The sequence below is a fragment of the Neofelis nebulosa genome, chromosome 8 (genome assembly GCF_028018385.1).
Source record: "Neofelis nebulosa isolate mNeoNeb1 chromosome 8, mNeoNeb1.pri, whole genome shotgun sequence".
In the NCBI taxonomy this organism is placed as follows: domain Eukaryota; kingdom Metazoa; phylum Chordata; class Mammalia; order Carnivora; family Felidae; genus Neofelis; species Neofelis nebulosa.
Genome location: NC_080789.1, coordinates 79,046,982 through 79,070,791, shown reverse-complemented (window position 1 = coordinate 79,070,791; position 23,810 = coordinate 79,046,982). Strand labels below are relative to the sequence as shown.

The 23,810-nt window shown below is 35.1% G+C and overlaps 1 protein-coding gene across 2 annotated transcripts in view; it reads right to left on the bottom strand.

Annotated features, from left to right (window-relative positions):
- Positions 1-23,810, bottom strand: part of IPO8 (importin 8) — an 87,613-nt gene that overhangs the window by 37,558 nt on the left and 26,245 nt on the right. For both annotated transcript variants that reach the window (XM_058743205.1, XM_058743206.1), the window contains 12 exons: positions 22,441-22,575; positions 20,515-20,614; positions 17,432-17,508; positions 17,028-17,144; positions 16,507-16,596; positions 14,900-15,065; positions 13,563-13,723; positions 12,599-12,724; positions 8,867-8,933; positions 5,251-5,376; positions 4,479-4,576; positions 925-1,020 (listed from right to left, as the gene is read on the bottom strand). In XM_058743205.1, the coding sequence (XP_058599188.1) occupies positions 925-1,020; positions 4,479-4,576; positions 5,251-5,376; positions 8,867-8,933; positions 12,599-12,724; positions 13,563-13,723; positions 14,900-15,065; positions 16,507-16,596; positions 17,028-17,144; positions 17,432-17,508; positions 20,515-20,614; positions 22,441-22,575 (1,359 nt within the window). The remainder of the gene's footprint in view (positions 1-924; positions 1,021-4,478; positions 4,577-5,250; positions 5,377-8,866; positions 8,934-12,598; positions 12,725-13,562; positions 13,724-14,899; positions 15,066-16,506; positions 16,597-17,027; positions 17,145-17,431; positions 17,509-20,514; positions 20,615-22,440; positions 22,576-23,810) is intronic.

The following is a 23,810-nucleotide window of genomic DNA, read 5'->3' as shown; positions in this document are numbered from 1 at the left end:
CATTTATATTAACTTGGATTTAAATTTTAAAATTAATTAATTAATTAAAAAATAAAACTGACTATATGAATAGTTGCATGATTCTGTGAATATATTAAAATACACTGAATCCACTGTAAATGAGTGAATTATATGGTATGTGAATTATAGCTCAATAAAGCTGTTACCAAAAAATACATGGAGCAAACATTACAGAACTGAAAGAAAAAAAGACAACTCCACAATTTTACTTGAAGACTTTTTTTCTCAGTATCTATCATACCATGATTACACCAAATATCAAATTAATCTTTGTTGAAAATTTGTAATACTTTTTAAAAATTTTTATTTTGAGGGAGAGAAAGAGAGAGAGCAGGGGAGGGGCAGAGAGAGAGAGAGAGAGAGAGAGAGAGAGAAGAATCCCAAGCAGGCTCAGTGCTGTCAGCGCAGAGCCCAACGTGGCGCTCAAATTCACAAACCGAGCTGAAATCAAGAGTCGGACACTTAACCAACTGAGCCACCGGGCGCCCCTATAATACTTTTTAAATCAGTAAAAGAAACTTTTTCTTTTTTGTACAGTATCTTCATTTCTGGTTAAAAGAACAAATCTGAGAATATTTCAGTAGAATCTACAAAAACAAAGGGAAAATGCAAATCTCTGGGAAACCAATTAAGTAGAATTTACATATTCATCTCCTTCATGATTCGCTTGATAGCCTCTTAAATTATTACATATTTTTCTGTTTATTTCTTTCTCCGCTAGAATGCAAGGTGCAATTTTCAAATTGCATGGGTATTTTTCCTTGCCATTTAAATAGGATTTGTACCAGGAAGCACAAACTTCAGGCTATCTTTTTAATTTTCCATCATATAATATAAACAAAATGTCAATCAGGTAAAATTTCAGTATAAACATCAAGTACAAACTTTCCATACATGTATTACCTGATCGATTCCCTTTCCTTTGCACTGAAGAATGATGACTTCAAGGAGTTTGGCTGCATGACATTCCGCATCTTCTCCTGCATCTCCACATAGTACCTACAGTAATCACAATTTAGCTTAGCAGTGAATGGCACTGCAGAGAATTTAATCAAGTGTACATGAAGCAAATAGCTCATAAAAATTCACACATTAGAATCGCAGCTTTGCTTTCTAAGTTTGCCCACCCAAAAGAAGGAAGGTCAAAATAAAGTACATCTATCTTCTTTATCTACTCTAATTCCTTTTAAGAAGAAAGAATTCACCTATTTAACTTTGGATTAATAAAGTTAAGCTATAGGAATTAACTTCAGATAAACGAAGCTTCCCTTAAAGGCAACAAAACAACAAACCAATAAAATGAAATGAAAAGAAATTTTCAAACCTTACTTTTAAACAATGAAACAAACCCTGTAGTTTCTGTTTCTTTTGAGTTCTTGTCCATATATACTCACTTTTTTCAAAATAATAACCATAATTTGACATCACACACCTTTTAATTTCTCCATTTGGACTTTAAACTACAAACATTTTCCATCGATGTTATAACCACTTAGGACTATAAGTATTACAGTAGATAAATATAACAGTTTACTAGATATTCCTCTATTGTCAATGCTGTATTTTCACTATTATAAACAATTCTACAATGCACATGTTCATACATAAAATTTGGAATATAATTGCCTTATAATAAGGTTCCCAGAAGAGAGATTCGCAGAGTAGAGGCAAGCTTATGTTGGAAATTAAGAAATAAAAAAAAAAAAAAAAAAAATTAATAAATGTTCAAACACAAGCTATAAGAAAAAGAACAGACTTAACCCAAAGAACAAAGAGGAGACAGAAATTAAAGATACAAACAATACAAATAACAGAAACAAAAAACAGATTCACTGAATAAAGACAACAAAGTAGACAGCCTTTGTCAAAATTATTCTTAAAAAGAACAAAATTTTAAAAATATTAGAAATGAGGGGCGCCTGGGTGGCTCAGTCAGTTAAGCAACCGACTTTGGCTCAGGTCATGACCTCACGGTTCCCTGGGTTCAGGCCCCACATCGGGCTCTGTGCTGACAGCTCAAAGCCTGGAGCCTGCTTCGGATTCTGTGTCTCCCTCTCTCTCTGCCCCTCCCCTGCTCATGCTCTGTCTCTGTCTCTCAAAAAATAAATAAATGTTTAAAAAAATATATATATATTAGAAATGATAGTTGCAAACAAAATACTTAAGCTATTTGTTTAAACAAAAGACATGAAAGACATAAATACAGATAAAGGAGAGATTAGAAATAAGTAAATATTATGGAGAACATTATATTCCTTATATATTTGAAAACTCAGGTTAATTGGATAATTCCTAGGCAAATACAATTTAAGAAAACTGAATTAAAAAGAAATTCCAGGTAAAGAAGACAGATTGAACATTCCCATTTAATTTTATTACTTCCCAAAAGACTATTAAAATAATAGTAAAGAGATTTTAGAGGCATAAATCCACAAACACAGAGAAAAGGAAAAAGTAGATAGCTATAAAATTTTGGAAGCTGGAAAACAGATGGATCAGTGAGCTGAATCCTAAGCAGGTAGCTGGCAACACCAAGAACCAACACTATTTACATAAAGTTTAAAATTTACCTCTAGGGCAATGTATTTAGATCTAGATTCTAAATGTAAATGGGCTATGGAACCAGAATGCTTGGTTCAAATTCCAGCACTGCCACTTATTATCTGTGTTTTCAAACAAAAACTTATTAACCTCTGTGTCTTACTGTTTCCATCATGGTGGCATACAATACAGAAAGAATAAATAAATCACTCCTTTTTCCCCAAATTGTATTTGCTTGGTTTTTTGTTTGTTGGTTGGCTGGTTGGTTGGTTGGTTTTGGTCCCCACCTCCAAAAGGAGAAGAAACAAAATATGTTTAGTAATTTAAAAAATGGGCTCTGAAGCCAGACCACCTGGGTTCAAATATGGCTCCAACAAAGACTAGCTCTGTGACTTAGGACAATGTACTAAACCTCAGACACGATGCAAAAAATTATACCTTGGTCTCCTCTTTGACCAAAAGGTGATACCTTCCTCATAATATTGTAAAGATAAAATAAGCTAATATGTATAAAATGCTGAGGAAATACCTGGTATACAGGAAGAGTCCAGTAAGTATTAGTTATTACTAAAAACCAAGAGTAGGACATATATTTTAACTACTTGGTAAGTCTAAGGACATTACTGTGAGCATCACTTTCATCCCAGCAGATATAATACAGAGCAGCTGTACTAATGGGTATAGGACTGTTATGTTTTCTGCTTGCTGCTTTCTCTTTCCCTCAATAGCACTTGTCTACACAACTTAGGAGAAAATACTAAGTACTGCCAAGTGATTTTGATTTAATAAGCTAGGTATTACAGAGCTAAAGGAGTCTTTAAAAATCATGATTCTACTCCTTTCATTTATATGTGATGAAATTTAGTGACCTCCCAAAATCTCCCAGGCTCTTTACAACTGAACTGAGACTTTAATCAGATGTGCTGATTGGCAGCTCAGAGCTCTTAACATATCTTGGTACACATCTCTTTTAGTGAGAAAGACAGGTTGTAGACTAGATACTTTAGTCCCAACTCCAAGGCCAAATTTAGATATTTGGCAGCTTTATGCAACATACAGTTTTATATTTATGTGTATATAAATATTCACCTAAAGGAGAAAGGAAAATATTATTTATACTCATCAATGATTCCTAGATATAACCAATAGAGGGCAAAATCTAACCTGTGACAAAGACAACACAGTAGACATGTCTGCATGTGAATCTAACAGTAGCCAGTATATGGCTGATAAATCAACCTGTATTGAGCTAAATGATACTGTTTTTCCAACTATTCCAATTTTTTGTCTTATTTATAATCAAAATATATACATCTAGTTGTTTCCAATATACACATTCAATTTAAAAAAATCAAGAATGACAAACTGTGTGCTTATTTTCTTAGCACTTTTCTTTCATCAAGTAGTAAGTTTGCATTTTTTTTTTAAATTTTTTTTTCAACGTTTTTTATTTATTTTTGGGACAGAGAGAGACAGCATGAACGGGGGAGGGGCAGAGAGAGAGGGAGACACAGAATCGGAAACAGGCTCCAGGCTCCGAGCCATGAGCCCAGAGCCTGACGCGGGGCTCGAACTCACGGACCGCGAGATCGTGACCTGGCTGAAGTCGGACGCTTAACCGACTGCGCCACCCAGGTGCCCCGTAAGTTTGCATTTTTGAAGGAAAAACAAACAAAATTATTTACCCTGACCATTACAAAGTACACAGCTATAAAAGTGGCAAGCATTCTTAAGCACAACACAAATATAAAATTTTCAAATAATAATTCCAAGCTCTATTAGAAAATACAAAATGGCAAATATATGTTGATGGAGGCAATACAGAACTAAAGGTGTAAGAAACAAATTGAGAGTGACCAGCAGTAAAACACTCAAACATTACTAAGAACCACTACAACTGATTAGGACACGCTTACCTTTCTACACATTGTAAAAAGTATTTCTAAATGCTTTGGATTAGATAATAAAGTATTTGTATCTATTGTCACATAATTATGCAGGAGAGGCATCATATCTGGAAAAAAAAAATTCAAAATCCCAATGAGACTTGAGTAACAGGAGTAGAAATAAATGATTCCCACGGAAGCTATATTTCTATAGCACCCACATATTACTATCTTCCTTCGCAGCCACAAATGCTAGTAAGGAAAGTGACAGATCTGCCCTATTTATAGATGAGGAAAATGTGGATCAGGAAGATTAAAATGCTCACCATTTATTATAGTGATTGTTCTGAATGTTTGTCCTTTTCTCTAAAGGACTCATCACCACTTCACAAAGTGTGTATTTTCTTGCTTATCTGTGTGTTCCCCACCTTCCCTCCCCCCAACCAGAAATGGAAGCGTCAAAAGAGCAATGCTGTCTATTTTGTTCACTGCTATACCGCTATACTACTTAGAACAGTGCTTGAAATATAGACAGTATTCAGAAAATACTAGCTGAATTAATGTATGGACAGTTGTTCTGACTGCAAACTAATTTGAGATACAACAGGAAACAGGCTCCTTCCTACTGCCTGTATCCCTAGCTCTGGAAAACACTGCTCTAATAGCACCACCCTTTACTCCACAGAGAAATAACAACTGTTTTCTGATTAGTACCGGAATCGTATGTGTCTTTATGTCATGTGTCAAAGGAAATAATGTCCAGACACAGAAAAGCAAAAATGTTACATGGCCAAAGGCATACCTGTAAAGTATTCAAAACAATCCTGCTGAAACACCTCATATAATATACCTAGCAGCTGCCACATTTGAGGGGAAATGCCATGGCAGGTTAAACTGTAGGCCAGTGAAAGAATTTCTTCATAAAATTCTAGAAGGAAGAAAATCTCTAGTTAGAATGCTAGGAAACAGCAAAAATTAAAACACAAAGACCACAGAGGGGAGGATTGAGACTATCTACCTGCATACATTCCTCTGCACCTAACATACTTGAGCACCCCTTTCTCAGCATTCCCCTATTTGCCACCTTCCATCTGCCCCCTACCTAACAGGACAGGGCAAAGATTTGCTTTTACTAAATTTCCCTAGAATACTGGAAATACATATTTTCTTGATACTGTGTACTAAAATATAGTTATACTTCTAAAGCTATATTAGAAATGGGTACAAGAAGGAATTGTTGTATATCTCTTGTGCACAGTACTGTTAACTTACAAATAATTAATGTTCTTTGGAAAGCTTAATTAAGCTAGGCTACAATATCTTCCGGTCTCACATATTTTTACAAACTATGTTCTGGACCGTATTTTGTCAATTTACAAATCATGTAATACTTGTGCAGTATTTTAAAATTTATCTCAAGTCAGTGATACCCACTATAAAGTAGAAGAGTCCAAAGAGAATATTCTTGTATTTGCATATATATTTCTTATTGCTCTCAGTCAAAAGTACATCATATCTAAACATACAATCAGAAAACACAAATCTCGATACAAAATTTTTCAAATAATTCCCACCATGTCCATCACTGAGCAAAAGTCTTTTAAGTTCAAAGATTTTTTCCCTCTTATTTATTTTAATTTTTAATGTTTATTTATTTTTGAGAAAGAGAGGCACAGCATGAGCAGGGAGAGAGGGAGACACAGATCCAAAGCAGGCTCCAGGCTCTGAGCTGTCAGCACAGAGCCCAACGTGGGGCTTGAATTCAGGAGCTGTGAGATTATGACCTGAGCCAAAGTAGGATGCTCAACCCACTGAGCCACACAGGCGCCCCTCCTATTTAAAAGGAACTAATATTCACTCTGGAAGCTTGGAGGTTTTTTCTGTAATATAATTTTTTTAATGTTTATTTTTGAGAGAGAGAGAGAGAGAGAGAGATGGGGACAGAGGATCCAAAGCAGGCTCCATGCTGACAGCAGCGAACCCAACGTGGGGCCCGAAACCACGAACCTAACACTGAGATCATAACCTAAGCAGAAGTCGGACGTTCAACCAACTGAGCCAGCCAGGTGACCCTGTAGCATTATTTAAAACAATATATATGGGGAGCCTGGGTGGCTCAGTTAAGAGTCCAACTTCAGCTCAGGTCATGATTTCAAGGTTTGTGAGTTCAAGCCCTGCCTTGGGCTCTCCTCACCTGCTTCAGAGCCTCTATCTTTCTCTGCCCCTCCCCCACTCATTCTCGTTCTCTCTCTCTCTCAAAAAATAAACATTAAAAACAAACAAACAAACAATATATTCAAAAGCTGGTAAGACAGATAGTTGCCTTACCAAGAACAAAATAAAATGTCAATTACAGATATTGGGAAAGAACTTGTTACATAAGACAATCACTTGAAAAACAGCATTATCTGAATATGAAACATCTGAAAGTTCTGTTCATCATTACCCCACACCTTGGAGAAAAGGAGAGCAAACGCCTCTTCCTAACTTTATAAAGGCTCAAGACAGAAAAGGAGCCCAATATTTCTTTGCATACGCTCAGCACGTGTGCACAACCCGATACTCAGATGCTGAAGACCAGGACTCTGAAACTTGACAAAGAAACTAGAAGGCACAAAGCTGTTGCAGATTACTTTTTGCAGCTGTGCTCGAGGCTGAACTGTGGTGGGCAGCAATCTAGGACCCAGTGTGGACAAAGACAGCACTGACTTTCTCAGCAGACCACTTCTATGGCACAATCATGCTGGCTCCAGCCAATTCCAGCCTTCCCACGGATTCAGTGAGCTATCAAACATCCTTCCACTACATTCCATTTATGCTTGAATTCGCCAAAAGTTATTTCAATCATTCTCAATCAAGAAGACTCTTAGGGTGGGATGATTATACTAACTTTCACTTCCTGCATAAGATAAAGCAGATAAAGCAGTAATAGCTAAACCTGGCTTCTAATAATAAATGAAATCTTATAAGTAAATTAGCAATGAAAACAGGCAATGGAGAAAAGGAAAGTAAGACAATGGAAAGAGACTGGACCATGGACACAAACAAAGTCAGGCTGCTGTGGTGGGGGTCCCAGAAAAACAGATTCGGCCCATGACATCTTACAGAACTTTTTTTTTTTTTTTAATCTAAGATCCTGCAGGGCCAAATATTGGTTCAAAAAGGGTCATTAACATTACATCACAACTAAAGACACAAGAAAAGACCACCTGTCACCTTAAAGCTAGGAATGAGATACTAGACAGGCAACTGGAGCCATGGCTTTCTCATCTGTTCACTACACCCAAAAATAGGCCCCTTTCCTTAACATCCTGACATTTCAATTGCTCAAATCAAATAGCTGGTATAGGCAGATGAAAAAGTTAGTATAAACTATTTCTCTTTATCTTACTTCACAGTGTCACTCCTCCAGATCGCTTTATTTTAAATGGAGAATTTTTGGTTACAATCTCTTCCATGAATAAAGACATAAATGAATATGTTCTTTTTTTGCTTATCAGAATCTCTAGGGTTATGGTCCAGAAATCTTCATTTGAACTAGCTCCTTGGTGATTCTTATGCATACCAAAGTTTGAGAACTACAGCTTTATAGCAATGATTTCAAAAGTAAGGGGTATGTACCCTAGGCAGTGTACTGAAATGGGAAATAATATATAGATATAGATATAGATATATGTATATAATATATACATAGTATAAAATGTGTGTGTAAAAAAAAAAATGTGTGTGTATATATGTATATAATGTGTATTAGAACATTTTATATAGACATTTAATCCCATCCTTCTACATTTCTGTTTTTATATATGTAAGTGTGGTTTTGTAACATATATATTGCCTATAATTTGTATTCAAATATCATTCACATATATTAGAAATGCATGCTCAATTTTCTATCAATGGTGTGAGAAAAATTTTAGAGACAACTGCTCTTAAGCAGTAACATGCTTTTCTTTCAGCTTTCTGTCCGCACACTATATAGGCTGCAACACTCTCCAGGGCACAGGACTGGGGGCTGCCACCTGCAAAGTGCTTGGATACTGGAAAAACAGCCTCTTCTACAAATTCCCATCTATTGTAACATCCTGATTCTATTAGTTACTGGTTCTATTCAGAAGTTGGGCTCTATAATAGATAACGGAACAATAATTATTTCATACTTCTGAAAAGACATAGATCTATCATTTCACATTTTTCAATTCCAAGACTAGGAATTCTTAATTGGATGTATTAAATTTTTCTCTAAATGAAAATACAGATATATAATACTCGAAAGTATATCCAAAAAACAGAAGAAAATGAAAGCTTCTCTCCTTCAAAATTGTCCATACTGTTGAATCTGAAGGGCTAAAAATGCACTTTAAGTTTACCAAGTTAAAAAATATCAATTAACTTTTTTACTCTACCTTTGAACTTACCAATTACATGTTTCTGTAAAACGAGATCAATGATCCGCAGACAGATGTTCTCTAACTGCTGAGTAACCTAAAGACAAATTTAAACATTTAGTTTAAAATCCATCGTGATAACTGGGGTGCCTGGGTGGCTCAGCTGGTTAACCATCCGACTTCCGGTCAGGTCATGATCTCACAGTTTTTGAGTTCGAGCCCCACATCAAGCTCACTGCTGTCGGCACACAGCCCACTTAGGATCCTCTGCCCCCTGTCTTTGTCCCTCCCCAACTTGTGCTCTCTCAAAAATAAATAAACATTAAAATAAATAAAAATAAAATAAAAGATAAAATAAAATCCACCATGATAACTCTTACTCTATAAATACTAACCCAGTAAAAACATCAACAAAACTTTTTTGGAGGGATAAGTTGACAATTCTAAATTTCAAGTGAAAAAAATAACCAAGAAATTCTGAAAAGCAGACGAATGATGGAAGTGAGAGTTAAATCCATAATAAAATTATAAATTAAATTAGTTCCTAACCTCATATTTTACAATAAAGTAAGTTCCTAGTGAATGAAAGATTTCAACGTGAAAACTTGGGCCATAGAAATACGAGAAGAAATGAAAAGAAGTTGTGTATAATCCTGAAGATGGAAAATGGCTCAAAGGCCAAAAATCAGAAACAAATATATTGAGCCATTTGATTTCAAAAATTAAAAATATCTGCATAGTGTAGGGAAAAGTCAAAGATGAATGAAAAATTGAGGGAAATATTTTCAAATGGTACCACAAATATCAAATTGGCTCCCGTGAAATCAAGTCAAGAGGAAAAAAAGGCAAAGGTCATAAAAAAGAAATAGAAACAGACTTTAAGCTTATAACAAGATATTAACTCTCATACATGAGAAGGGTACAAATTCTAAGCCCAAGATTACCATTTTTCACCTAACAAACTGGCAATGATCAAAAAGTATTAGCTGGGAAGAGAGGCACTGCTGTACATTGATTTGGGGAGTGTAATGTGGCCAAGTTAGCAATTATCTCTCAAGATCCTTTGACCCAGCAAGTCCACTTCAAGGAATCTGTCCTCCAGACATATTATTACCTGTGCAAATGACATGTAACAGGCCATTCACTGCAGCAATGTTTGTGATTAGTAACAACCAAAGGTCCGTTTAGGAAGGGACAGTTAAATGATATTCATTAATGAGGGACTGGTTGAATAAACTGACACATAAAGAAAGATTATGCAACTACTAAAAATACTAACTTTAGTGGCTAATAATTATGGAAGGATCACCAAGACATAATTCAAAAATGGCAGATAAAAACTGTATACTATCATTTTCATAAAAGAAAAAAATACACACTCATTTTTTTTTTTACTTAGATGTTATAAGAGAAAATATCTCTGGAAGGGTACAAAAACCTAGGAGAGGAACTACCTCCTCCACAGAGGAGAATGACATCTGGGGAGCTGAGTGAGAAGGTGAAATTTCACTGAATACCTTTTCATGTCTTTTGAATTTTTCAACACAGGTTGTACTAAATATTTTTTAAATAAGCAAAAATTAAACTCCATCATGGGTTACATTGTCCATCTAGTATCCTATTTCAACTTTTGAGCATATTCTTTGAATATTCAGCTTTAAAGTACTGTGTTAAAGTTCAAATGATCCAAAATCTCCAGTTTGAAAATTTGTCAATATATTTAACTCATTAAAGAAAACTGCATATACGTAAACATCTGGTTTAGATTTCTAATTTTGTTCTGCATATATTCAGTGTGCATGTATTCATACACATGTGATTTTTCCTTTTAAGGAAAGATTTTTCTCAAAGTTTGCTTTTAATAAGCCAAAGTTCAAAATCCCAAGACAGGCAGTCAGGAGACCAAGATTCTACTCCTTGTTTTGCCTCTAATTATCTATGACCTTCGTAAAGCCACTCACTGAAGGCTTCACATTTTTTTCATAGGTAAGGAAGCTGGATTGGATTAGTGCTTCTCAATTTTAAACCATGCCTCCTTTGATAATCACAGTAAGTTCACATGCTCCTTTAACTTTATCTGAAATGCAAAATTAATATCAAGAGTAAAAATATTAAAACAAAAAGGTAAAGTACTGTTTTGTTTTCAAACTAATCCTGCTGCTCATTTTACTACTGCCCATCTTCGACACACACATATGTTAGAAAACTGGGTTAGGAGATTTCTAAGGTCTCCAAATTTAAAAATACAAGTTCTGCATATAAGGCAAAAGAATTATCCTTCAGTATGCTTGTTGTAATTTGGAACATCTCACTGTTCCTGAATGGCCCATACAGTTTTAACAAGAATACAAAAATAAAATAATGAATATGGGAATAAAAATTCACATTAAGCCTTTTTAGGTGAAGGAGGCCTGCCCAAGAGAAGAATATCGAACTGTTTTTAAGAATCCAGTAATTTTCCACTGGTGTGTGATAAACACAGGATAAATCAACAGCCACGGGGTTTAACAATGCTATTTAAAGAACCACCACCTGCTTCCTAAGTCCCACTGTATGAAACAGGAGCTGCCGCCATTGCTGAGCAAGTCAGCCTGAGCTCACAGAAGGAACCAACTCAAATCTGAAAGGCGATGTAATACTTGGGGAGGAGGGTGGCAGATTTCAGGTGGAGATAAATGGATATATTATCAGAATAATCTGACTGCAAACCCAAAACTCTATGGCCATGAGCAAGACTCCTGATACTACATAAACTTGTTTTCCACTTCTGCAAAAGGACACTACCATTTACCAGCTCCAGTGATCTCATGGTGACACTAGTAAAATCCTATCAGTGAACAGAGGGGAAAGCACCTAATAACTATCTGCACAAATTCTTCTCCCAATATGGTTCTGGAATTCAGTTTAAGAAAGATGATGTTTTAAGTTCTTCTTCCCTTCCATTCTCATGATGTTTGTTACATTTGAATTTTGTTCCACTACTTAATATCTGCCACTGTGACTGAATGGCTATCACTCTCTACAAGAAGGACTAGACTGTGGGTTCCAAAAGGCAGAGATCGGGGCGCCTGGGTGGCTCAGTCGGTTAAGCGGCCGACTTCGGCTCAGGTCACGATCTCGCGGTCCGTGAGTTCGAGCCCTGCATCGGGCTCTGTGCTGACAGCTCAGAGCCTGGAGCCTGTTTCGGGTTCTGTGTCTCCCTCTCTCTCTGCCCCTCCCCTGTTCATGCTCTGTCTCTCTCTGTCTCAAAAATAAATAAACGTTAAAAAAAAACAGAGTTCATGTCTTATTCAATTTGATATTCCCCAAAAATCTAGCCTGGAACACAGATGTGATGAACTAAACTCAGTTTAACAATACAGAAATGTCCTATATACCTTACAACAACATGTAATATTTCCCCCCTCAATCATTTTAATATGGCCTTTGAAAATTTGAAGGTAATTTTTTAAAATCTAACAACATATATAATAGCAATTTTAACGTTTATTTATTTTGAGAGAGAGAGATAGAGAGCAGAGAAGGTACAGAGAGAGAGAGGGAGACAGAGAATCCCAAGCAGGCTCTGCAGCTGTCAGCACAGCTGACATGGGGCTCAAACTCATGAACCATGGATCATGACCTGAGCCAAAACCAAGAGTCAGACACTTAATCAACTGAGCCACCCAGACGCCCCTAAATAGCAACTTTAAAGTCATGCCCATTGATCATATAAATTTCAGTTAATGGTACTATAATGACATAATAAAACACAAATTCCACCTCTTTATGATCTTCTACAACTGTCAAGATAGTATCAATAGTATGTAAAATTCCCATCGCCATTACTGTTTTGTCTTCGATTTCTTCATATTCATCACTTTGAAGGACTTTGCCAAATATCTCAGCCTATGAACATAACGTAAACATATTCAACAATTAGTAATGTTATACCTACCCCTCGTTGTTGTTGTAAGTTAATAAAAGGGCAGTGGCACTCATCTAGACGTCAGCATTGCTCAAACATAAGTTACACACTTTACCAAGTAAATCAATGATAGACTATCATGTTTTAAGTACAGTCAATTTTTCCTTATCTAGTCACTAGAGTGGAATATACATTAGTTATAACAATTAGCTATTATTTAACTTCTGGTTGTCATTAAACAAATAAACCCAAAGTCTAAGAAAACTGAAATCTAGCAATAGTCAAGTGAAAAATTTGATAGAAGGTAGAAGACAAAGTTAAGAAATCACCTAGAAAATGAAACAAAAAAGACAGATAGACATGGAAGACGAGAAAAAGAGGTAAGAAAATTAAAGACTCGGTCCTGATCCAATATTCCTTATCAGAACTATAGAATAGAAAGAAAAAAAAAAAAAATGGTAGGGAGAAATTAATCAAATAAGTAATGCAAAAATTGCCCAAAACTGAAGGAAATGAGTTTCCAGATTCAAAACCCACAAAATGAAAATTTAAAAAGCTCACAAAGTACATCATTGTAAAATCTCAGAATATTACAGATGAAATGATCCCAATGTTATTAGATTTAAGTCTAATTAAATATAGAAATTAACAACTGTCAGAATTACTAGAGCAAACATTTTTATATTAACATTTCAATTACATATAAAACTGAACTCCAAATTTTGGAATTCAATTTACTTAGATCAGTCAAGGCTTTTATTTTTATTATTCAAGGCTGAATTTATTTTCAAACTAACATAAAACTTTGCCCATTCTTACCAAATGTTGGGTCATATCAACAGCAATTGAAGCTACTTCTTGACTATATTCACATATCATCTTCTGGATAACATTAGTAACATCATCATTTTCTGTCTCTCTAACAATGTGCAACAGCTCCTGCATGATAGGCCTTACGTGTGGCTTCATATATTCCTTAGCTAATGCAATAAAACAAAATGAGTAAAAAAATTAGGTATTCAAAATTGGCGATAGGAATTAACTTGGTCACAAGGTTAAGTGACACAGGGTAATAGGCTCTTGACAGATACTTGCTTTATGGTATAAGATACAAAGCTGTACCAGGGCACCTGGGTGGTTCAGTCAGTTAAGCGTCTGACTCTTGGTTTCGGCTCAGGTCATGATCTCACAGTTTGTGAGTTCAAGTCCCGCATCAGGCTCTGCACTGAAAGCACAGAGCCTGCTTGGGATTCTTTGTCTCCCTCTCTCTCTGTCCCTCCCCACAGCACATTCTCTGTTTCTCTCAAAATAAAAAAATTTTTTTAAAAGCTATACCAAAATAATCTTCACTAACACATCCACTTCCCCTTAATTAAAGGTAATCAATCCTACAGAGGAAAGAACTGTCCTGCCCAAAATGCCAAGACCCTTCATTGAGAAATTCTAATTATACAAATGTTCTATCATCAGGATGACTTACAGAACATGTATATATCAAGATATAAGTATAAAAAATCATGTACATAAAAACTATGCCGAATACTTCCTCCCACACATCCTTGTACAATATTCAGTCTTCCCACTGAAACACTGTTGAACAGAAGTAAATTAGATTCATGTACTTCATAAAACTGAATTTACTTCCCAAGGTTTACTTGAACTTTGAACAGAATATTCTTCTGAACAAACAAACGAGTTATCTGTGTTATCACTCACCAGAAATTCCACTTGCTACTTTCAGAACTAGTAGAATCAGAGTCCTAGAGCTGAAAGGTCTCTTGAGGCCATTTAGTTCAATCCCCTGAATTTAAATATATGGAAAGCTAACCCTTGACAGATGGTATGCCTCTACTCAAGCTTACACAGCAACCTAGTAGCACAATCAAAATTAGACACCAGGTCTCCTGATTCCCAGCCTACCCCAGCGGCCAATAACTATCAACTTATTTCCTAATCCAAAATTTTTCTGGAGACCAGTCAATAGGAACTCCTGAAAAGGGCAAGGATAAACTGCTATAAAATTCTGAGGGAACAAAAGCTCAGAAATCTAAACCTTGCACCTGAAGACTCAGAGAAATCATCCTTATTAGGATAAGAAGAAAGGATTTCAAAAAATAAAATAACATAAACCCTTTAAAAGGTATTTTTGGCTTTACCTTGTGTCTGGTTAGAAATTAATGACTGAAGAGCAAGGGCAGCTTCAACTTTGACAGGCATCTCCTTATCTTCAATCAGGCTCTTCTTTGCCAGTTCGACTGCATTTCTCAGATTGAGCTCATTATGAAACTTCAAAGAACTAAACGCATGAAGTACCCAACAGGACTATAAGAAGAAATTAAGTAGGAAACTGTTAGGATTGTGGCATTCTATAATAAAGTCATGAACATAAGAACTTCTTAGTAAAATATCATTAACTCTACCAAGTACTGTTTGTTTTTGGAGGGTAGCATATTACCCATAGTTTTTAACTTCTGGACTTCCCACTCTTTTTATTTAAAAAGGCAGTTGTTACTTCTAAATTATCTATACACAATTTTTCACAGGGAAAAGAAAATGGGCCTAACTGAAGCGTCTCTGAAAAAAGAAATCCTGTTTATGCTTAATAAATATTATGAGTCATAACTAATGTGTTATTTGTATGTAAGAGCTACTACAAACCAACGTTTAACTTTCATTTGCTGGCCTTCCCAGCAAACAAATGAAATATTATTTTCCCTTACTCATGTAAGGACTTAGCAAACTTTTTTGCTCATATAAGGTATGAAGAATTTTAAATCTTATATAGATTACCAAACTTTAAACTATTAGACCACAGAATCATATTATTACTTTAATTCTCCATGTACATAAGACAATTAACGGTAATCTGTTTTACTGCTAAAAGACTTTTAGCAAGAGAATTACAATTCACACAGCCTGTCAAAGGTTACAGCCTACCTATAAAAACACTTGTATGCCCTCCATACCTCTAATCTACATGTGCCCAAATACTTCTCCAGGGAATGTTGCCATCTGTTTATAAAAAGGCTTTAGTGTGTAAGACATTGTTAACGTATGTTCTTTATAGCAAGACATTTTTTGTGTTGATGTAATTATAAAGATAAACACTAGGCTCTCGAATTAAAGTTCTATTTTTATTTCTCCATAAAAGATATTGATTCTAGAAGTCATATACACTTAGAACACAAATAAGTTTATGTGAATTATTATCTTCTCCATTTTTCTAAGGCATATCGACCTAATATACTATCTGTACTAATTAAGGTTTTAGCCAAACTAGAATTTCAGGTTGTTTTGGACACTGAAAATTAAGCAGTTTACAAATTTACATTGTACTATTGCTATAACATTATCCCTCTCACTCCATGTTTTATGAATGCAGCAAGTGGGGCTAGAGTGAAAATCTAAAGCAGCTGGAATTAAAATCCATAAATCCTTTATTTATTAGTTTGTTCTTTATTCAGCTTATGTGACCATAAGGGACAGTCTGACTGACTTCATTTTGTTCCAATACATGGTGAAAGGTCAATTTATCCAAAAACATTTAGTTCAAAAAATATCTTACAAATGAACATTTTTTAAACTTTATTTTTCTTAAAAAAAAAAAAAAGAAAAGTTTATTTTTCTTAATAATCCCTATACCCATCGTGAAGCTCGATCTCACAACCCCAAGATCAAGAATCATATGCTCCTTTAACTAAGCCAGCCAGGTGCCCCACAAATGAACATTTTAGGAAACACAATGGAAATATGGAAAACTTACTCTAGCTCGAAGATATCCCAGGTTAGACAATAATAGTGGAAATACATGATTCTGTAGCAACAACTCCATTTGGTCCTTGAATAAACTCTTCTGTTAGGAGATAGATATGAAGTTTTAACTTATCAATGCCTTTTTCATATATAAAAATCACAACCAAATAAAGTGTTTATTATGACTTATGCTTAGTATACTTCTATGTGTAATTTTATAAAATTATTTGACCTACATATTGTATGTTTTAAAACAAGAAATAGTACCTTACAAAATAATTTGATACTGATTGACTTTTGCAGCAATAACACTAAAGTCATATTGCATCCTTTTTTAATTTAGCAACAGTTTCATGCTGAAAAACTGACAAAGTAAAATTTTTGTTTTAATCAAAGAAACAGGTGACAGAGAAAAGGATGTTTACAGTCAAATCAATTATGCAGAAGCAGTCACAAGTTTTAAATTATTCATAACTGTCATATCCTCTCATTTGCCTATGCTCAAGTAAATTATATTTTGAGTAGTTGAACCTTCAATAAAATATCAGCAAGGGAACCAATCACATGCAGGGCTCCATCTTTCTTCCTAGGGTCAAAGTTCGGGTCTGTCAGGATTTGATAACAGAATGCCATCATTTTTGGTAACACCTACAGAAACAGAAGAATCTGTTTTAGTCTACGTGAGCTTTCACTGCCCAACTGCTATAGTATTAAATAGGATGTACAAATTTTCAAAACTAAAGCCATCTTACTGTGTTTTATCAAGCAATTATAATTAAGAAAACAACCCTTTTCCCTTACTAGGACAGAAAAATATTCCTAAAATGATAGGTTATAATGAATAATATAATTTGTCAAATACTAGGGGTATAACAGAGTGTCAAATCCACACAGTGCACCTCTCAATCTTGGATTTAAAAAGAATTACTGCATACCTCTTTTCTTTTCTTTGCAGCAGTATATAAGAGAGTCTGGGCTGCTGTGGTGGGAGAAGCATAATCTTCAAAAATATCTAAGATTTTAAAAGGTTAAACCACATTAGTAAAAATACAATTACTTATTATAGATTTTAAACCTGACTGACCACTATTCCAAAACAAAAAAATAAAACAGTCCACATATGACACTGGTTTATAGCATAAAAAAGTTAAAGGTGTACCGGTGCTCCCATGCACAATTATTTATCAAACTCTGTAGGCTGTCCTTTTAAACAAGCATATTAAAGAGAATAATACATGGCTGGCATATCTGTTTCACAGGAAAAGTGCTTTCTATCAAAAAACAACAACAATTTATTTAGTGCTTACTATGTGCCAGCACTGTTCTAGGCTCTGGGGACACAAAGATCAAACAGGGCCCTCACAGAGCTCACATGGTGGAAAAAAAAGAAATCAATTATACACATATACACACATACGCACATAATAAGTCAGGCTCAGAACAAATATACAACAGGATAAGGAGAAAGAGAATGATGGAGTATGGAGAGTGAGGGAAATGGGGTGTCAGGGAAACCATCTTTAATTCTGTTAGGGCAACACTTAAGCAGAAATTGAATGAATGAGGGAGAAAACTCTACATGGAATTCTAAAGAGAAAGCTCTCCAAGCCAAGGAACCACAAGTGTAAAAGCCTTAATGGACTGCTAGGCCAGCGTTCAGCTCTGTCAACAGGTAGATTTAGCAGGTATTCAATGGGCATTTATTGAATACACACCTATTTAAAACACACTGTTTAATGTCAAGAAAAATTTCACAAATTTCAGAATAGGTAGTTATAGATAAAAATCTGAAAACTTGGAAAGTATCTTATATGCCCATATTTCAATAGATAAAAAAAAAAAAAAATCTAAGTCTTTGCCAAAATATAAAATACAAATGTAACAATACTAATAACTATCACTTATTGAGTGCCAGGCACTATACTAATGAGATTACCTACTGTACCAGGCACTTACTTCTTTGGCAGGCACTATGCTAAGATTTTACAACCATCTAACATTCTACTCTAGGCAGTTAAATAAGTTAATAAACTATTATCCTGCTTAATCTTCCCAACACTATTAGCATTGCTGATTTTATAGCTGAAAACACTGCATCTCAGAGAGGGTAAGTAACTTGCCCACAGTCACACAATAAGTGGCCAAGTGGGGCACCTGGGTGGCTCAGTCGGTTAAGCGTCTGACTTTGGCTCAGGTCATGATCTCACAGCTCATGAGTTCCAGCCTGGCATCCGGCTCTGTGCTGACAGCTCGGAGCCTGGCGCCTGCTTCAGATTCTGTGTCTCCCTCTCTCTCTGCCCCTCCCCTGCTCATGCTCTGTCTCCTTCTCTCAAAAATAAATAAACATTAAAAAAAATTTTTAATAAAATTTAGAAATAAGTGACCAAGCCAGCGTCACACCCATAATGTCATAACATCAGGAACCTGTGAGCTCTCATAGTTTTTACCAAATCTAAAAACATTATTAGTATCAGTCAATGCATTTAGGTAAGAATAATTTGTTCATGTAAATAACTATAAATGACAAAAATGTAAAAAGAAAATTACACGATTCTATAATTATTCTTTCCTATAGTTATCCAAAAGTAAAATATATGTATCCAAAATATATGCATCCAATATATCCAAAAGTAAAAAAATAGTAGGCACTATGTTCTAGTACACAAAAGATTATTTTTCAAAAAATACTTCAGTTAGTCTTGAATTGTCCATATTATTTTAATCAATAAAATGTAAATTCTATCAATCAACACTCACAGCTCTTAAGTATTATATTTCTAAAAACTGAGATACTATCTCATTCAACATGAAAAGTGAAATAATGATAGCTTCCTGAACACTAAGCAAATACTCTGCACATTAGAAAAACACACAGGTATTAAAGAAAAACTAAACATTAAAAGAATATCTTGAAGAAGACAGAAGAAAGATAGGCTAATCACTCTTTTCCAGAAAACAAAAGCGTTAGGAAGGAGAAATAAATCATGCATATGTGAAATGACTTTCAAAAGGAAATGGTAGAATGGAGGGATAAAGCAGATGGTAAATACTGTTTCTCATTCATTTGCTTTTCCCATACTTTGTCTCCAAGACAAGAGGCATTCCCTCACTCAATAGACCAAACAATACTAAGTACAAAGCACTGTAAAAATAATATAACCCAATAATTTAGCATCTATACCAGCAGACTGAACTGAAGTAGCCAGAGACACCTGGCCCAACAAGGGAAAAGCACCGTGTTGTCACTATCTTCATCATGACTTGGGCAGGGCTAATTTTATCAATTATTTATTTCAACATTTACTGAAGGTAGACTAGAGCCAAATACTAGTAGAGGAATGGAGAGGTGTAGGAGGGATGGAGAATGCAACATAAAGCAAATAAACAAGATAAAGTCCCTGCCCTCAAATGGCTCTAAGCTGCAGGAGAAACAGGTATTCAAACAACATTTTGCTATGTTAAGTGACAGTATTCCATGAAGCGACTCATTTAAACCAGGGTAAAAGGGAATGAACTCAGGCAACCTACACAACTCAATAACTGCCAGAAAGATCCAAACAAAAAGAACCTCCAGAGAACAGGACCACACAGTGGTAATCTCACTCTCTTCTGGAATACTTAGCCACTAAGATAAAGAAGCATACTAAATTGGAATGCTCCTAAAATATGCAGAAATCCAAACGATCCAGACTAAGAACAACCCAACCTACAAATGGGTATTCCCAAAGGTAGAGATAGGGATGGTCCCTCCAGATCAGCATCAAAACAGAAAACGTTGTAGCTGGCTCCATGACTGCTTCGGCACCCCTAAGAGGGGTGAACAAAACAGCTTTCCATCTTCTACACTCAAAGGCCTCAAGTCCACTGGCTCAAGAGAACATCAAACTCTTCAGAGTTTCTCATGTAAGGCAGAACTTTGGGAATTTAATACAGCAATAAAATCTGCTTAAAAATATAAATTAAGTTATATTACTCTACATATCAAGGGACTAATGAGGAATAAAATCATCTCGATTACCAAATTTCATTCTTATATATTCATATGGATCTTCTTGCCACAGTTCTTCATCCTCATCTTTATAACACATCACAGAAAAAATCACATCTTCAGAGATATTCTAAGAAGAGAAAAAACAAAACAACAAATGGCTATAGGCTATTCAAATTTGGGGAATATTAATAATGTATTTACTGATAGCCTTTCTGATGTTCGTTTTCCAAACTGTTAATCTTTGTGTTCAGCCTGTGTTGGCTGAGGGGAAAGCAGGAAAGCAAGAGCCTGTGGGTGTGGGGCAGACAGAATTAAACTTAAGATTGTTTTTAAACAACTGATTAAAATATAAAGAGATGAATGGAAATGCTATTCTTGGAAGCAAAAGCAGGGATAATAAAGTTTTACTAACAGATCAATATTAAACACACCTTAATTCTTTAAGGAAGAGAGATAATTATCAAGCCAAGATTATATTTATTATTGTATTTCTTATTGTGAACATTCTTACATTTCCATTTTGGTCCTAAATGTCAACGTGCCAGCAATATTAAAATTTCTTTTCCTCTTCCACTTTCAAAAACCTAATTTCCTACTCTAGAAATGCAGGTTTCAGTCAGAAAAAAAATCACATCTGCTGCTAATGCTCTACTAAGCCCATTTAACAATTATACATGTAGAAATAGGATCATCTCTTCTCACTTATTCCAAATTAAATTCTGGGAGAAAAAAATTCAACCAAGAGACTGGACTTTTCTTATTCCTATACAATGGCTATGTAAAAATAAGGCCAAAGGCATCAAGTAAAGAAAAAAAATCTACTCTTACTTTATAAGAACATAGTATATAAAATGAAATCAGTACCATTATTAACTGCAAAGAAATTATCACTATTTGATCAACAGGATTAGACAAATATTATTAAGAGGTCTACAGAAAACAAAAGATATTATATTTATAAAACCAGTAATAAGGTAATAGTAAGCAAATTCCATCCTGGACACCAAAGGCAAAGTAGAAATGTGTTTTCCTTTTTAGGAACTATCATGGAGATTACAGAATTTAAGAATTCACAGTTGGAGAAAAAAAAAAAAATTCAGTTCCTAACATCCCTGAATTACCTAAAATTATCTACATACATATAAGAATTTATTCATTAATGGCTCATAATTTTTGATTCTCATTTGTTCTTTAAATAATGAGGCTGAATTCTATCTTTAAGTAAACAATTGATATAAAAACAGAAAACTATAACTTCTGCTACAGAACTTAAGCCAAAAAGAAAAATAAAAACCTCATTAGCTTCTATCTACAAAAGAAAATGATCATGCTTCAGGCTTCATCTACTGCAAAATAATACTACCTTAGTACGGTCCTGGTGACTCCTTTCAAAATGCTATTGCATACAATACCACATCTGATCCTAGTGACCTTTAGATGAGAGGGATAGAGGGGCGCCTGGGTGGCTCAGTCAGTTGAGCGTCTGACTTTAGCTCAGGTCATGATTTCATGGTTCGTGAGGTCGAGCCCCGCGATGGGCTCTGTGCTGACGGCTCAGAGCCTGGAGCCTGCTTCAGATTCTATGTCTCCCTCTCTCTCTCTCTCTGCCCCTCCTCCACTCATGCTGTCTCTCTTTCAAAAATAAATAAAAACATTAAAAAAAAGAAGATAAGGAGGATAGAAAAACACTAGCCAACTGAACAGAGGAGAAACTGAGGCCACATGAGACTCCAAGAAAGACCAAATGAATCCAGGTCTTACAACTCTATTAAACTTGAAAGCTTCACTCTTCTCAAATACTTAAATTTCCAAGCCCTTCCTATCAAATATAAGACTGCACACATTTGAAATTAATAGAAATAAAAATATGTTAAATATGACATACAGGATTAGTGTCTAGAAAACCTAACTTAACCAGAGAATAATTTTGGAGAGCTATTCCCTGACACTGACCTGTATGTGTGGCTTCATCTGCTTCCAGGTGACAGAATGAACAATCCCTTGATTGAGATAGTTGAATGCTTGCTGAAGAACACGGGGGGCTACATACTCTTTCTGTCTATATTGGTCTAAAATTTTTAGTAGTACCTACAGGTAAATGGGAAAGAAAGTATAGGAGAACATAAATAATTTTAAGGTTAAAGGGAGGGGCATTTTAGGCATGACATAAAACCCAGAATCCACAAAAATACAAATAAACTGATTTTTAGAGAAACTAATATTTTGTGAGAAAACATGTGGGCAGTTTTAATTAGATGGATCCAAGTTATACTAAACTGGAGGACGTCTCACTGGGATTTCCAGCCTTTTGTCCTACTTCTAACCTGTGGAACAACGCAGAACAAGTCACAAGTCTATGCTCTATTCCATGTAACTAAGCTCTTCAAATAAGTTAAGACTCCGGTTAAGAGAAATAATAACAGATTTCACAAAATGAACACTGAAAACATCTATACAGCAAGAGATACCATTAACAGATTTTAATTATTTGATAAAGCTGCATTTCAAATTGGAAGAGAAATAATAAGTTATCCAGAAAACAGTATCAGGACAACTGATTAGCCCCAAGAAAAAAAAATAAATTGGCTCCCTAACTAAACTCCATCCCAAAATTAATTCCAGATGGGGAACTATTTCAACAACAAAAATGAAAGCATAGAATGCCTAGAAGAAAATATCGAAGAATTTTATTTTATAATCCCACACCACAGAAAGTCTTTGTAAATATAACACAAAACTGAAAAGTTTTTGGTTTGTTTTTTTTTTAAATTGTTTCTAAGGAAGGAACCATGCCCAAAGTGGCTTATGACTATCCCAAGGACCTGCCCATCAGAGATAGCACTACGACAAAATCCAAATCTTCCAATTCCTGGTCCCAGAGCACTTCAGGATAGCAAGCTTAAACCTAAACTGCTAAATAAATAAAGAGAGTTCTCTCAAAACATGTACAGAATTGATGAACTCAGAACATAAATTCAGCTCAAGTTATGTAAAATTAGGTTTATAAGCATTGTAAGAAGTCCCACCATCGCCTAGATGCCCTTTCTGCAATGCAGGCCAAAAGGGGATGCTATGGAACATGGGTCTTCCTAGACAGTTTGGCTCACCCAAAGAAACAACAGCAAAGGAGACAACAGTTTTTAATAAGAAAGTAATTTTTAAATGCTAGGAATATATATCTTAAATAACCAACGTACAAATAGTTTATGACATGGATGCAATGCCATCAAATCTGAATGTGTATGTACATACAAAACATACACACATTTACATGACACTGGAAAAACTCAGCCGAACACACTTCAAGAAGGCATCAACTTCAA